General features: G+C 33.9%; 1 protein-coding gene across 1 annotated transcript; it reads left to right on the forward strand.

Moving 5' to 3' along the window:
• The first annotated feature begins 2,621 nt into the window (after nt 1–2,621).
• On the forward strand, nt 2,622–5,586 carry LOC115992234 (GDSL esterase/lipase 5-like). Its single transcript, XM_031116331.1, has 5 exons — nt 2,622–3,159; nt 3,313–3,434; nt 4,023–4,253; nt 4,546–4,801; nt 5,339–5,586. The coding sequence occupies exons 1-5, from the start codon at nt 2,874–2,876 to the stop codon at nt 5,581–5,583; spliced, it is 1,140 nt and encodes a 379-aa protein (XP_030972191.1). The 5' UTR covers nt 2,622–2,873; the 3' UTR covers nt 5,584–5,586.
• The last annotated feature ends 11,255 nt before the right edge of the window (nt 5,587–16,841 follow it).

Raw genomic sequence — 16,841 nt, forward strand, 5'->3', positions numbered from 1 at the left:
CAAATGAATGTCACAAGTTCATCCACTCTAACTCTTGGGAAAACTCAAATGTTAATGTTAGCCTCTTTGTGGATGATTTATTAATCTTTGGTTCTAATTTTTCACATTATAAATGAGACAAAAAATTATGTTTAGAAGCCATTTTTCTGTAAAAGATTTTGGTGAGGTTAACTATTTTTTTTGGGGCCATGAAATTAGAAAAACATGTGATGAGATTTTTCTTGATTAGTCATGTGAGAAAATATAATATTCTTGATTGCAAACATGTTGCTACGCCTTTTGATTCTAGTGTTCATTTATTTTCTACGAGCAATGACAATGGGGTAGTTAGTCAATAGGAATATGCTAGCATAATTGGTTGTTTGTGCTATGCTACTAATTGCACTAGACCTCATATTGCATGTGCAATTGGAGTACTTGGTAAATTCACTAGCAAGACAAGTAGAGATCATTCACATGCCATTGAACATGTAATGAAATATTTATCTTGTATCAAAGTCATGTTTTGTTTTACATAAAGTACCATGTTGTGGTTGAAGGTTTTAGTGATGCCAATTGGAACACTATGTTAGGTGATTTTCTCATTACTATTGGCTATATTTTCACTCTAGGTAGTGGTCTTTTACTTTAGAGAAAAAAGAAGAAGAAGCCCATTATTGCTAATTCAACTATGGAAACTAAGCTTATTGCTTTTGCTTCAGTAAGTGAAGAAGTAAGAAATCATTATTATTATAACGGATAATTTAGACCCATAAAAAGAAAACTTAGTACCGTGAGATCTTATTTGAGTGGTGGCATCTTTAATGGGGATTATGTTAAATTTTGTGACAATCTTGCAAATCTATTTACCTAGGGCTTGGCAAGAGAAAGAGTCTAAAATACATAAAAGGAGATGGGGCTAGATAATTCGAATGAATCATATAGAGTCTAGAATGCTATTTATTTTTGTTGTTTGCCCTTCCCTATGGTATAAGTGCATTTTTTGCATAATGTTTAGGAGGTTGAGTACACCTAAAAGAACTCTTAATAATAGCTCTTATGAGTGGAGTGTCAGAATTACAGGAGCCCTCTTGATGGATTTTGCTTATTTGAGTGTGAAAGTGGAGCCGTTCCCTATGAGATTTGGACTTAATATAAACTAGGATTGGTATAAAGTTGCAATGAGCTAGCTAATAAAGCTCATGTTAACACTTGGGTTATTAAGTGTAATCAATGACACTTAATTTCCCTTAAAGTAATAGTTCAAGTCTGAAACCACTCTATCTATGGAGTTAACTTTTCTATTTACTAAATTTTAATATTAGAATGAGTGGGAGAATGTTGATACATTTTATTAAAATGTAATTTGAAATAAATTAATTTGAAAAATTAAATGAGAAAATATGGGAGTTTCATATGGTTAGTAACGGTAAAGTGAGGAGTTAGTGTTTTTGTATAAACAAACAAGAATCCCACATTGATAAAGTGAAGTGTTATAAGTTATTGCACTTAAGTATAAAGTGAATGTTTGGATATTGCATTTTCCCATATATGTTTGCATTTGGCGTTTGCACATGGCTACAGTAGTGTGTGTCAGTGGGTCTCCTGCACTGTTCACAGGACTCATAAACATATTTTTTTCAGCAAAATTTTCATTAAAAATGAGTCCCACGACACTACTCATACATTTAAAAATTATTTTGTTATAGTGTTTTCAATTTTCAAGAATAAGCGGTATCTAAACAGATCCAAAATACGAGAAAATGGGTCTAACGTACGTGCATCGGATGGTGATAGGAGCCAGCCACAAAGAACTTGAATCTCTTTAAAAAGAGATTTTTTTGCCTTAGTTCAAATTGTTTTCGAAATAATTTACAAAATCTTTGTTCGAGTGTATTATTCACATTTTCACCAACATAGCCAATATCATAGAAAGTGGATTTTGATTGATGTCCTAAACATAAATAGTTAGTTACAACAACTTAAATTTTATATGCGATTTTTTAAAGGGTTTTAATACTATTTCTTATATATATATATGTATGGGTTTTGTTAACGGGCACCGTATGGTGACCGTTAACAACAATCTTTTGCAGCTTTTTGTTGTTTTTATTCTACTTTTTCAGCTTTTTGGTAATTGTTCAACAATTATTTATCTTTTTGGAGCATTTTTTTAATAACTTTTTTATCACCTTTAATAAGTCAAACCCAATTTTGGAAATGTGTTGGTTAACATTTCCCTCTCTCTATATATAATATATATATTTTCAATTTTATGTGTTAGAATATGATACGTATCAATTTTAGATATCAAAGTAAAATAGTGGAGGTCAACGAGTGTTAGATGATATTTCCTCATCTTTCTTCTTTTTCTCTTTCCTCCTATATTTTATTTAATTTGGTTTGCTGATCCCAAATTGGCCACTTCAAGTACTGTTTGAACTAAAAAAACAAAAAAGTTCCTTTCTCATGTATATATTTTTAATTCATGATGTTTCATGAATTTCAAGCCGAAATTTTTATTGTCCTATTTCAAACTAAAAGAAATGTGCAACTTGGCCTTTTTCCATTTTTTTAAAATGGATTAGACTTACTGTCCAATTCTTTAAGGAATGCACGTTTTCATTCAGCTTGTTCCACGCATCTATATATTGAATGGCGCCGACTGGTCTAAAGACTAAACTTGACATTGCTCTAAAAACCACAATCTCTGTTCTCTATAGCCCATAGGTAGGAATACTTTTTTCCTTTTTTCTTTTTTGAGAATCATCAGGTAAGAATACTTTTTAGTTGTTCGAAGCATGTACAAACAAAGCTAATACAAGTGTTGGTTATATGTGTGTATATATATATATATATTACAGTGTTTTACAAATTGTAGTATAAATGTAACTATGGTAAGGAAATCAGTCATGGCAAAGCCAAGCCCTCTCTTCCTTATCTTCTTTCTTCATTTAGTCCTCGTTTCAAGCAGTAGTACTTCTACTGACACTAGATCCGAGCATTCAAGAAATCATGTTGCTTTGTTCATTTTCGGTGACTCTTTCTTTGATGCTGGCAACAACAATTACATCAACACCACAACCCTTGACCAAGCAAATTTCTGGCCTTATGGGGAAACTTATTTCGAGTTCCCAACTGGAAGGTTCTCTGATGGGCGTTTGATTTCAGATTTTATTGGTAAGTAAGATTTGCAAATCTTTGTTTAGCTATATATATGTCTTTATCTTTTATGTTCGAATCTGTTTTGGTTAACAAACAAAGATTCTGTCAGCTTAATTCCTTGTCTTGTATATATGTGAGTGACATGTAAATATTTTAATTTCATTGTAGCTGAATATGCAAAGTTGCCATTGATTCCACCATTTTTACAACCTGGTAATTATCAATACTATCATGGAGTGAATTTTGCGTCTGCTGGTGCTGGTGCTCTAGTTGAAACCTTTCAAGGGGCGGTACGTGCATTTCACATCACAGAGAAATTAAGAAACATGCTATATATGCTTTCTTTGTCAATAGCATTTGCAAAATATGATGATGATTTACATAACATTTAGTCTAGTTGATTTAAAATGGTAATGTGTTTCACACGCACGGCAAGCTAGCTTTTGATACATGTGTAGTCAAGCACTTGAAGCCAAGCCTTTCATGGTGGCATAGATGTTGACTTGAAATTGAATATGTGGCAACGTAAGCTTTTGTTTTTACCAATTACCATTTTTACTTTTTTTTAGCACCAAGTATGTTTGGGCCACAAGTTGTAAGTGCAGTACTTGAGTTATCAAACGTCAAGTGAGGCCCAAAAGGTGATATATAATTACAGTTTGACAACACCTATGTCAAAAATTTTTAAAATACACCTGTGGACCCATAATAATACAATATAAAGTGCTAAAAGTCAAGAAAAACAAACTGAGTCCACAAATTAACATAGACATGACAATCAGAGAATTCATGTGTTAAAAGCATCTCAGTAATTATGTGCTTTTTTTTCCCTTTGTTTTTTTTTTTTTTTTTTTTTTTTTTCGTTTCTTTGGTTTTAGGTGATTGATCTTAAAACACAGCTAAAGTACTATAAGAAGGTACAGACTTGGTTGAGAAGCAAGTTAGGTAAAGTTGAAGCCGAAATAACATTATCAAAAGCTGTGTACTTGTTTAGCATTGGAACCAATGATTACATGAGTATTTTTGTAACCAATTCCACTGTATTGAACTCCTATTCCAAATCAGAATACGTGGGGATTGTGATTGGCAACTTGACAACCATCGTCAAAGTAAGTTGTAGCTACTCTATTTCTCTTATTCTTTTTCTTCACTGGAAAAAAAATGCTGGAGATAGAATAATTTTTATTTTATAATTTGTTAATATAATTTATTATGATTAGAGTAACATTATTCTCTATATTCATCATTGACATTACTTTTATTATATACCAATGACAATAGATCATATATTACTAGTAGTGAAAAGGTTACGAAAAATTGTTTCTCAAGATTTATTTGAGAAAAAAAAATTGCGAGGTCAATCATTTCATGCTGTAAGAGAACTATTTTGGGTTATTGCAGGATATATATAAAAGAGGTGGTAGGAAATTTGGGTTCATCAATTTGCTACCCTTCGGCTGTGCTCCAGGCATCAGAATTGTCAAAGCAGAAAACAATGGTAGCTGCTTAGAAGAAGCTTCATCACTTGTGAAATTGCACAATAAAGCTTTGTCAAAGCTCCTCCGGAAATTAGAGAAGCAGCTAAAGGGGTTCAAGTATTCATTGTACAACTTCAACATCAATCTCAGACAAAGAATGAATCATCCTTCAAAATATGGTATGTCTTATCTTATTACAGGCACATAATCTCTTTCCTTTGACATGTGAGGTGGTGAATAGATGGGCTGTACTTAATAAAAAAAAAAGGAGTAAGTGTGCTCCAGTTCGAAATTTGATTTATGTTGGGATTAAGTGGGCCTACTATCATTACTCTTTAATATAGTGTGGAAAATAGTGAGGCCCATGGTATGTCAGAAACAAATGATGGAACTTTCTTTTTAGCACAAATAGCTTTTAATGGGCCCAAGTGAAACTGGCCAGCCCTTTATGTAATTGTGTGACAGACATCCAATTCTAATTTGAGCAAGAGGAGTCCAAAACAATCTGGTCCTTAAAGAACTTAGATACCATCTTCCTTAGAGAAAAAAAATACCCAATAAGAAAGTGGCCAAAATAGTCTCAAATTTAGACATTGCTCATACAAATCATCATGTTGCTAAAAAAAAAAAAAAACGACAAAGAAGGGAATTTAGTGTTTTCTTTTAAATAAACTTGTAAATTATTGAACAGAGATTTTTTATTTTTTTTAATGAAGGTTTCAAGGAAGGTAAAGGAGCATGCTGTGGGTCTGGGCAATTCAGAGGAGTGTTTAGCTGTGGAGGAAAAAGACTGGGAAAGGAATTCCAACTCTGTAAGAATCCAAATGAATATGTGTTTTGGGACTCATACCATCTCACACAAAGGGTGTACAAACAATTAGCAGATCAAATGTGGAATGGGGCAAGAAAGCCCAATAGTGTATGGCCCTACAATCTCAGGGACCTATTCCAAGCTTTCTAATTATTCTTACGTATCAATTTGATGTGTCCTATATAGTAGTACATAGCTTCTATTAGAGTAAAAGGCAAAGAAGCTATTCCTCCTTTTTTTTTTCTTTTTTTTTTTCTTAGTAATAACTAATTTGTCAAACTTACTATTAATACTTTTGCTTCTCAAAAGGTGTTAATAAAGGAGAAAAGACAATTTGAATTTTGCTTTTGAGAAAAACTGACATCTAATAAAATAATTGGTATGAGTCTCTAGTAATCTACTTTTTCTCAGTCTATACAAAGTCCTCAAGTTGTAAACTTTTGATTTGTGTTTTGTGACCTTTGTCGGTTTGTCCATCATGTCAACAAGTCACAACTCACAAGTATGGCTATGTAGGGACCCAATTAACCAGACCCACTCGATCGGCTTGATCCAATCTGATAGCCTTTGGACGGTTTTGGCAAGAGAGTCGGGCTGATCTCTCAGAATGGCATATGCCACAACGCCACCAGGCCCAAATTTTCCTTTTCCGTCGGCAATAATGTGACAATGCTAATCAAATCGAAAATTATTGTTTCATGAAAAGAAAAGTGAAAAGAATTAAAAATATAATTTATATAAATTAACTAATACGCCCTTATTAAAAAAAATATCTCAATTAAAAAAAAAAATCACACCAAGTTTATTAAAACAAAAATTATGCCCTGTTTTCTTTTTTATTTTAAAAAAACAAATAAACGGAAAGGTAGCATTTATGTACAAAATAAAATAAAATAAAAAGGAAAACCCAAAAATGACACAAAGGTAGCCAGAATCTTTTATTTGTATAAATGAAAAAAATAAATCGCCCTTTTACAATGTTTGAAAAAACCCCATTTCATTTCTTTCTGATGATGTTTTTGAAAAAACTAACTTCATTGATTGATGCAGAACATCTGTTCCTTGATAGTATTTGTCGATTCTTTCAAAATTTAAAGAAAGAAGGAATCACTCCATTAAATCCCATCCCTCTTTTGCGGACACAATCAAACTATAACAATAATTTATATATATATATATATATATATATATTTCTATTGATCAGATATCATGAAAAGATTTTCTATACTAATAAAACCTTACTCTCTCTCTCTTTTTTTTTTTTTTTTTTTAGTATTTGTATTTAATAAAAATTTCCATTGAATTATAAATTAAGTAACATAGTTAGCATGTAACAAATAGGCAAAAAAAAGTTTAAAAACTAGAGAAGAAGAAGCTTGACATGAGTTTTTTTTGTCCTAATATTTTTGCACACTTTTCTTTCTCATTTTCTCCCGAATTTGGGGAGATTATGTTTTGATGGCTCGAGAAGAAAACTCCTAAACTCCACCAAAAGTTTCTCCATTTTCCACCCTCAACTAAATAATCACAAACTCCATTTTCTCCCTACTTTTCTCTCATCTATTTTTCATACCTCCAATAATCACTCTAACAAAACAGAGTCTAAATGACAAAGAAGTTACTCCTATTATTTTTGCCTCTAGTATTTAATTTTTCAAACTTGCCATTTATGTATTTTTTTTTATCAAAAGGCACTAGAAAATGAGGAAAGATAATTTGATTTTTGCTTATGAGGAATTAAAATAATTGGTATAATAAGTAATTAAGCATATTTTATTTCTCTCTCAATTTAGTGGTCAGCAAAATTGCGGACTTTTCGATTTTTTGTTTCAGGCATAATGTTAACAAAGTCACAAGTAAAAGCATCGCACTATTAATCGGACTTGCCCAATATTCCTTTCCTCCCGTATTTTTCTTTATGTCTTCGCGCACACGTGTATATATATATATATATATATATGTAGAGTTCTCTCCCCTTTCTCTTCTTTCTCTTGGAAGTAAGAATTAAATGTGGATTTTAGTTAGCTCAATTGATAAAATTTTTAAAGAGATCAGAGGTTCAATCTCCGCATACATCAAAAACTGATTGGTGTCTTGTTCTAATAATAAAAACTATTATCAGAAGCAGACGTCATAAGTTGAAACTCTTAAAAAAAAAAAAAAAAAAAAAAAGCCAAATAAGTCAAATCAGGCATGCCCAAAGCCAAGACTTGAGCCTCGAAGACCGCTAATCCTTTTCCATTGATGGAGATAATGCGACGATGCCTCCAAGCTCATATCTTTCTCTCCTTTTCATAATTTTATTGTAAAAGTTTTGGTGATAAAAATTAAATAATTGATTAATATATAGTTTTGGAATTCTCAAATAGTATAACAGCGCTTTTTGTTCCTTTTTAGTTTTTTTTGAGAAGATACTTAGTTAATAGAAGTACAGAATTTTAAATTTTAAAAGTACCCTAACATGTTTGTTTATTTAAAATAAAACCAGAACTGAATTTTTTTAAACGACAAATTAGATGACTTTATTAGTTTATACTTTATATCATTAATTTATACCATTTTTTTTTTTTTTTTTTTGTGGTTAAATATACCATTTATCTTAATACTACTAAGAAATGTATCAAAAAATAAGAATACTATGTTCCATGAGACTGCTTATTGTTTCCACCGTAACCAAATTAATTGATTTTAAAAAAAGTATTTAAGAAAATATCTGAAAGGTGAATACCTTTTCAGATGACTAAAACTTGCCATTAGTGTTTTTGCTTCTCAAAAAGCACTAGAAAATGGGCAAAGACTTTAATGCCAAGGTCATGATATATCTTCTTTAAGGATGAGTTCATCATAGGGACTAATTAGTTATTAGCAACCATTATTTAAAGTTATATCTTGGATAAAAATCTTATTTGGAAATATAATAATATAATGCCGCATTTTTTTTAATACTCATCCGTCTCAATTTGTTTGTCTTGTTTTAAAAATCAAACTTTTTAAGAGAATAGTAATTATTGTTTTGTCTACTGTATAAAAAGGTGTAAGTTTCCAGAACTACCCTCATTAATTTAAACTATAGAAAAAGAATGACATTGACTTTTTAAATAAAGTCAAATGTAAGATAGAAATTTTATTTAGGCGAAAATGCACTTTTGGTCCTTACATTTGGGTCGATTTACAATTTGGTCCCTAAATTGATTTCACTCCTAGGTCAGTCCCTAATTTCAGAAAATCGTTTTTATTTTGGTCCTTGTCGTCAACCCAGTAATAGAAAAATCTGAGGTGGTAAACAGAATGTACTGTGTGCATAGTAAATGCTGACGTGGTTAATAAAATAATAATAAAATATTTTATTTGGAATTTTCTAAATGCCATGTCAGCATTTTCTAAATTAAAAAAAATAAAAATAATTTTTATTTTTCAATTTTAGTTTAATTCAAAAAAATAAAAAATGAAAATAATAGAAAAACTGAAACTGTATCTATAGTCCGAATAAGAAGAAAACAAAGCTTTTTTAGATTGAAAGGAATTAGGGTTTCGAGAGGGAGAGGGGGAGAGAGATACGGACTAGATCGGACTCGGGATTCGAGTTCCTTGTGTTGGAGGAGTTTCTTGCGGTACTTGGCCCCACATTACGGCATCGTGTTGGCTCTTCCGCTTCTCTCATCTTCGCACTTTTGAAAATAGAGAATGCCTAACTTTGAAGAAATCGAACCAAGGTGGTTTTTAACTTGAGAAAGAAGTAGCCTCTTCAAGTTGTTGAGGTGAAGATCGGTGGTTGTGGGTTTAATCTGGGCTCAGATCGGTGGGGTGTGGCCATAGGTCTTCACTCTTTAGCCATGGGTTGGTGGGGAAGATGGGTTTTTAGCCATGGGTCTTAGGGAAGAAGAACAAGAAAGCTATGGAGATTCGGCCATGGCGGCACACCTATTCCTGATCTGCCATGGACGAGCCACCCCAAGCCTTATCTCCTCTGCCTACGGCTTCGCCTGTGGTCCAATTTTCCTCTCCTTTCTCATATTGCAAAACTTTGTTCCTCTTGTTCTGGGTTTTTTTGTTTTTGTTTTTACGAGAGGATGTGGAGTTGTTTGATTTTATGGGTTTTTTGTGTTTGTTTCCCAAGAAAATTTCTGGGTTTGTGGGTTTGCTAGAGATTGGGTTAGTTACTATGTTTATGGGTTTGTTTCTTGGATTTATTTTTTGTTTTTCTGGATTTGATGGAGATTGGGTTTGGTTGCTGGATTTGGGGTTTGCTAGAGATTGGTTTGGTTGCTTCTTGGATTTGGGAAGAACATGAAGAAAATTTCCTGTTAGTATTTAATTTAATTTTTTCTTCTTGTTTTCGTTTGTGTTCTTCTGATATGGGTTTGAGTTCTGAGTTGCTGGGTTTGGTCTGTGAAAAACACGAAGAACAAGTTGAAGAACATGAATATTAAGAAAAGAAAATTTTAATCCAAATTTTAAATTAATTAGATTTAAGGGTTTTCTTTAAATTTAATTTTTTAAAAAAAAATTATGATGTGGCTTTTAAAAAAATTAAAAACCTGACATGGCATTTAGAAAATGCCAAATAAAATATTTTAATAGCCACGTCAGCATTTACTGTGCACACAATGCATTCCGTCTGCTACCTCAGATTTTGATGTTACTGGGTTGACGGCAAGGACCAAAATAAAAACGATTTTCTGAAATTAGGGACTGACCTAGGAGTGAAATCAATTTAGGGAACAAATTGTGAATCGGCCCAAAATGTAGGGACCAAAAGTGCATTTTCGCCTTTTATTTATTAATTTTTGAAAGATGGCTTCATTTTGGGACATCCCAAAATAGAATAGAGGACTAACAAATTGAGACGGGTGGAATAATACATAATGTCACAATTTACAATGAGGGAAAGGATATCAATGATATCCTATCATAAAGGTGTAACTTATGAAGAACACAAATCTTAGAGTATGAAGTGAATTACTAAAAATAGGCAAGTCCTTGACATTTCCCACATGGCCAAACCTCGAGGAAAAACCCACATTTATTGACACTATAAAATCTACCATTGAAGAATTAGATTGAGTATTATTAATTTGATGTCGCAGAAGCTTGAAGAAAGCACACATAATATTCTCTTTGATGAAACAGAAACTAAATGTTAGTTTCTGGCAATAAACCTCAAATCCATGAGAGATTCTTTGAATCCACAAGATATTCCTTGAATCCACAAGATGGTAGGCCTTGAATCCACCAGAAAAAACAATAGATAACTTCTGAATTTTTATTAATCTGAAAACTGAACTACCCTGTAGGCTACAATAAATTTAAATAGTAAAAGGAAAACCTAGGGCAGCTAGAAAACACCCAGAAACCCTAATCTGTGCTAGTCACGTAATTAGGTGGCAAAATAGTAATTTTTGCCAAAAATAGCAAAATTGAGATAGTTGTGAAAATCGAAATATTATCTCTAAAAGACGTTCCAAAATAGACATGACTTTAGTTTGACTTTTAAACTAAAATTTGTTAAGGAAAACAAATATTACTATAAATAGTAAAAACATTGGTTTTGAGGCTTTAATGAATGAATTCGTCTAAATTAGGCCGACCCTCAAGGCTTGAGTTTTGATCAGAATGTTGTGTCCCTTCAACCTACCAAATTTCATATAATTCCAACATTCACTCTAATGGCTTCTACTAATTCCCTTCTTGATCTTGTGTCATGATTTTCGGCCAGTGACAGAGCCACTTGAGGACCGAGGCGGGCCTTGCCCCCCAAATTATTTGAAAAAAATTAAGGAAATATATATATATATATATATATATAGGAATTATCCTAACTAATTTGAAAATTTTTAAAGAACCTTATCATTTTGGCCCCCATACTTGATAATACACACACACACACACACACACACACACTCACACACACACACACACACACACATATATATATATTTAAGAAAGTCTAAAAATATGAAAAAAGAGTCTAAAAATAAATATAAATTTCATTTAAATAGAATACAAATAATTATAATAATTCGACATTCACCATCTTTAAAATGAACACATAGGTATTTTAACAATTAGCTCAACAAATAAAAAGGAAAAAAATTCTAATTTTCATGGCAACATATCTAGGGTTTACTTGTACCACAGCAGTAGAAAAATTGAAAGGTCAAAGACTTTGTTGAATGTTGATTCGCCACACCAAGCCATCACAGGTGACTCTCTCTCTCTCTCTTCGTTTGCCTTCTTCTTTTCTTTTCAGTTCTTTCCTTTGGGCGGCTTTTCCTTTCAGTTATGCAATTTTGTGATTTGCAATGTAAAAAGTAAAACTTGATAAAGTTTTACAATTGTCACACTCACACAGAAGCTTTATCAAGTTTTACTTTTTACATTGCAAGCTTGAGCCTTGAAGCTTCCGTGGTGACCGTCGTCCCTGTGCAGCACTTGAAAGAAACTATGTTTGTGGAAAATGGCAGCTTAAGTATATTAGCTGTCCATGCTTGTATTTATAGAAGTATCAATATACAAGTGATAAATATCACTAAAGAATGTGATAATTACAAGTAAAAGGAAAAGATAAAGATAAACTTTACAATCATGATTACACCTATCTAGCATAATACTAATCTACTGGTACGGACTGCAATCTAGAGTTGAATACAATCTTAGACTGATTATCATCTCTAACAAACTTGATTTTATCTTTACTGGTTATGCTAACATCCCCCCTCAAGCTGAAGGGAAGTGTGGAGACCCGAAGCTTAGATCGAAGAAATTCAAATCTATCAGATGTTAAGCCTTTTGTAAAGATGTCTGCAAGCTGTGCATGTGTTGAAATGAATCGAAGTTGAATATCCTTATTAAGCACCTTCTCTCTAATGAAGTGATAATCAACTTCAATATGCTTAGTTCTAGCATGGAACACCGGATTTGCTGCTAAGGACAAGGCACCTAAATTGTCACACCATAAAGTAGGCGCAGCAGAAAGTAATATATGAAGCTCACGAAGAACCATGCGAATCCAATAAAGTTCTGAAGTTGCAAAGGCCATAGCTCGATACTCGGATTCAGTGCTTGACTTGGACACAACAGGTTGTTTTTTGGCACACCAAGAAACAAGACAAGGTCCAACAAAAACAGCATATCCTGTTGTTGATCGACGATCATCAACACTCCCAGCCCAATCTGAATCGCTAAAAGCATGTAGTTGAAGTGAGCCTTTCCCATAGTATAAACCGTGATGGAGAGTACCCTCAAGATACCTAAGAACCCTTTTGACTGCTGACCAGTGAGCTGTAGTTGGGGAGTGTAGAAATTGACATAATTGATTTACTGTAAACGCGATCTCTGGTCTAGTGAGCACACAATATTGCAAAGATCCCACAATTTGTCGATAGGCTGTAATATCGTCAAGAGGGTCTCCATGAAATTGAGACAGTTTTGTGCTTGAAGAGAGAGGTGTGGAGCATGGCTTAGCCCCAACCATTTTTGCCTTGTGAAGTATATTTGCAATGTACTTAGCTTGGGACAGGTGGACTCCTTGATCATCTCGACTTACTTTGATACCCAAAAAATAATGCAGTGGCCCCAAGTCTTTCATAGCAAAGTCTCTCTTCAAATAGGAGATAAGCTTGAGAATTAATGAAGGATGTGTCCATGTAACAATAATGTCATCCACATATATTAATACAAATATATGAGCATGAGGGGTATGAAAGGTGAATAGAGAGTAGTCAACCCGAGACTCTGTAAAACCAAGTGCAACTAAAGATTGTGACAATCTATGAAACTAGGCCCTAGGTGCTTGCTTTAGACCATATATGGCTTTCTTGAGCTTGCAAACATGAGTAGGATGATGCGAGTCAATGAAGTCAGGTGGTTGTTCCATAAAGACTTCTTCCTCCAAAGTTCCATGTAGAAATGCATTTGAAACGTCCGATTGCCTAAGTGGCCAACCAAAGTGAACAGCAAGTGCTATAATAACCCTTATAGTTGCTGGTTTGATTACTGGACTAAAAGTCTCAGAGTAATCTAAACCATCTTGTTGTTGAAACCCCTTTGCAACCAATCTTGCCTTAAATCTATCAACAAACCCATCAGCTTTCTGCTTTACTTTGTAAACCCACTTACTTTTTATCACATTTCGATTATGTGGTCTTGGACATAGATGCCAAGTATCATTAGACTTGAGTGTAGTGAACTCATCTTGCATCGCTTGCTGCCACTCAGTGAACTTTACAGCTTGGGAAAATGATGATGGTTCAATAGGTATAGCTTGGCTATATAAGGCACACAATGGATGCTTGGTTGAGTAATAGATTTTGTAATCTGGAAATGTCTTTGGCTTGAGAGAGTTGGTTTTGGATCTAGTAACCATTGAATGAGAGGGCTGCAGAATAGGTTGAGGAGGAGGAATTGGAGGTTCAAGTTGATCACTAATTGAAGTGGAAGGGAATACTGGTAATTGATTTTCTGGTAGAATGTTGGAAGATGGAGATTCTGAGAGTTCTGGTTGATTATGATGTAGTGGGATTGAAGGAGATTCATGTGTTGGTAAGGTGCTGTGTGAGTGTGAAAGTAAATGATCTATAGATGCAACATTATCAACAGGAGCATGAGATAAAGAGAGAGTAGAGGAAATAAACCTTGGTGCAGCCACAGTTGCAATTGTGAGAGAAGGATCATTGCTCTTTGGTGTAGACTTCTTTGCAAATGGTTCAAATAGAGAGTAGGCAGTATCCTGTGCTGGAAATTTGACCTCATCAAATACAACATTTCGACTTATGTAAACACGATTAGCAACTGGATCTAAGCATCTATACCCTCGATGATTAGAACTATATCCTAAGAATATGCATCTTTTTGACCTAAACATTAACTTATGATCATTATAAGGTCTGAGTAAGGGGTAGCAAGCACATCCAAAGACTTTGAGAGAAGAGAAATCTAGTTCTTTGTTTAAGAGGACTTGATAAGGAGATTTGTTATCCAAGACACTTGTAGGTAGTTGGTTTATAAGATAAATTGCAGTGCTAAAGGCTTCAACCCAATAAGTATTTGGAAGATGGGATTTTGCAAGTAAAGAGAGCCCTGTTTCAACAACATGTCTATGTTGTATATGGACATGTTAATCTATGTTGAATACCATTAGTGGCAAGGAAGTGTTTGAACTGATTGGATAAGAATTCTCCACCATTGTCAGATTGCAAGCATTTGATTTTACAATTAAACTTATTTTCAGCTAGGCATTTGAATTGCACAAAGTAATTGTAAACTTCAGATTTGAATTGCAATGGATATATCCAAGAAAATCGAGAATAATCATCTATTAGGATCAAATAAAATTTGCAACCTCCAACCGAAGGCACAGGTGAACACCACAAGTCAGAGTGGATTATTTCAAGAGGACTAGTTGAGACTCTAGATGACAATGAAAATGGAAGACTTTTGCATTTGCCTAACTGACAGGACTTACAAACTGACCTATGATCAACATTTCCTCTAATAGGAAGTTGATATTTAGATTTTAAAAGCTGAAGAACTTGAGAGGATGGATGGCCCAAGCGATGATGCCACATTGAGGAGTCTGCAGAAACACTGATGAAAGCAGTGAGCTTTCGAGCCTTATTTTTGGAGTGTGGAAGAAGTTGAATTGGATACAACCCGTCTCTACTTGGCCCTTGCAAAAGCGTCTGCCCCGTGAGATTGTCCTTCACCACAAAATTATCAGCTGTTAGCTTAAACCAGCAGTTATTATCCTTACAAAATCTTTGGATGGATAAAAGATTAGTGGCAGCCTTTGGGCAATGAAGAATATTGGATAATTTAAAATTTGAGTTTGAAGTTGTTTGAAATGTAGAGAAACCAGTGTGTGAGATATACAGACCTGTGCCATTGCCTACTGTTACATCATTGTCACCTTGATAAGGTTCACTGACTTCCAGGTTGCTGAGATCACTAGTTATGTGGTTGTTAGCTCCACTGTCAACATACCAAGTTTGATCACCATTGGCATGACTCCTTGCAGCCATTGCTGCTAACTGGGCTGGTGGATGACGGCCTTGATAAGAGAAGTTCATCTTGTGGAAGCAATCCAAGGCTTGATGTCCATGCTTGCCACAAATTTGACATGAAGGTCTATTGTTAGATGAGAACCCACCATGTAAAGACCCTTGTTAATTGGATTGAAAGGAATTTTTCTGCTGGTTAGACTGCGAGTTGTTGTACTGTTGTGAGAACTGATGATTGTTCTTGTTTGAGCCATTGTACTTGTTTTTCTTGTTGGAGTTGTTCTTAGGTTTCTGAGAATACAGAGCAAAGCCTCCAGCATTTGTATTAGTTGAAGTTTGGTTAGAGTTTATCAACATCTCATAGTTTAACAATTCAGTCTGAAATTCATCAAATGTTAGTGGCTTATCCCTAATTGCAAAGGAATATGAAGTAACAAATGGATGAAAAACAGGATTTAAACCACTGTTTATATAAGATATTAAGTCATTGTCATCAACTGGTTTACCAGCCACGGCAAGTTGATCAGACCAAGATTTGGCAGATTGCACGAACTCTGCACAGGTTTTGGTCCCTTGATGTAAGGACTGAAGCTGTTTCTTCAAATGTGCTACTCGTGATCTCGAATGGGATGCAAACCGAGAAGCAAGCAAATTCCACACTTTTTGAGAGGTATTGAGTCCATATACAGAAGACAATACATTCTCAGTCAAGGTGGCATTTAACCAGCTCAACAAATACTGGTCTTTCTTCTACCAGATAGCAAAATCTGGGTTGATGGTTGTAGTCTCTTTTCCTTCTTCATCTAGGTGAAACTTTGGTGGACATGGGTCTGTACCATCTACAATTCCCATGAGATCATGACTTCGAAGGATTAGAAGGAACTGAGATACCCATAACAGATAATTCGAGCTGTCAAGTTTGATTGAAACAAGTGGAGTAAGGTTTGGTGCATTGAATGATGGAAATGAAATAGAGGATGATGATGAGGCCATTGAAGGATCGATAGTGCTGCTGAGCCGTAGCTCTGATACCATGAAAGAAACTATGTTTGTGGAAAATGGCAGCTTAAGTATATCAGCTGTCCATGCTTGTATTTATAGAAGTATCAATATACAAGTGATAAATATCACTAAAGAATGTGATAATTACAAGTAAAAGGAAAAGATAAAGATAAACTTTACAATCATGATTACACCTATCTAGCATAATACTAATCTACTGGTACGGACTGCAATCTAGTGTTGTATACAATCTTAGACTGATTATCATCTCTAACAAACTTGATTTTATCTTTACTGGTTATGCTAACAGCACTGTGCCCCTAATCGACTGACCACTTTCCCAATTCCCACTATTTCCCGAATAGTTTACTTTATTTTTTTCATTTGTTTTTCCTTATAATATATTAT

This window comes from Quercus lobata, chromosome 5 (assembly GCF_001633185.2).
Source record: "Quercus lobata isolate SW786 chromosome 5, ValleyOak3.0 Primary Assembly, whole genome shotgun sequence".
Classification (NCBI taxonomy): Eukaryota; Viridiplantae; Streptophyta; class Magnoliopsida; order Fagales; family Fagaceae; genus Quercus; species Quercus lobata.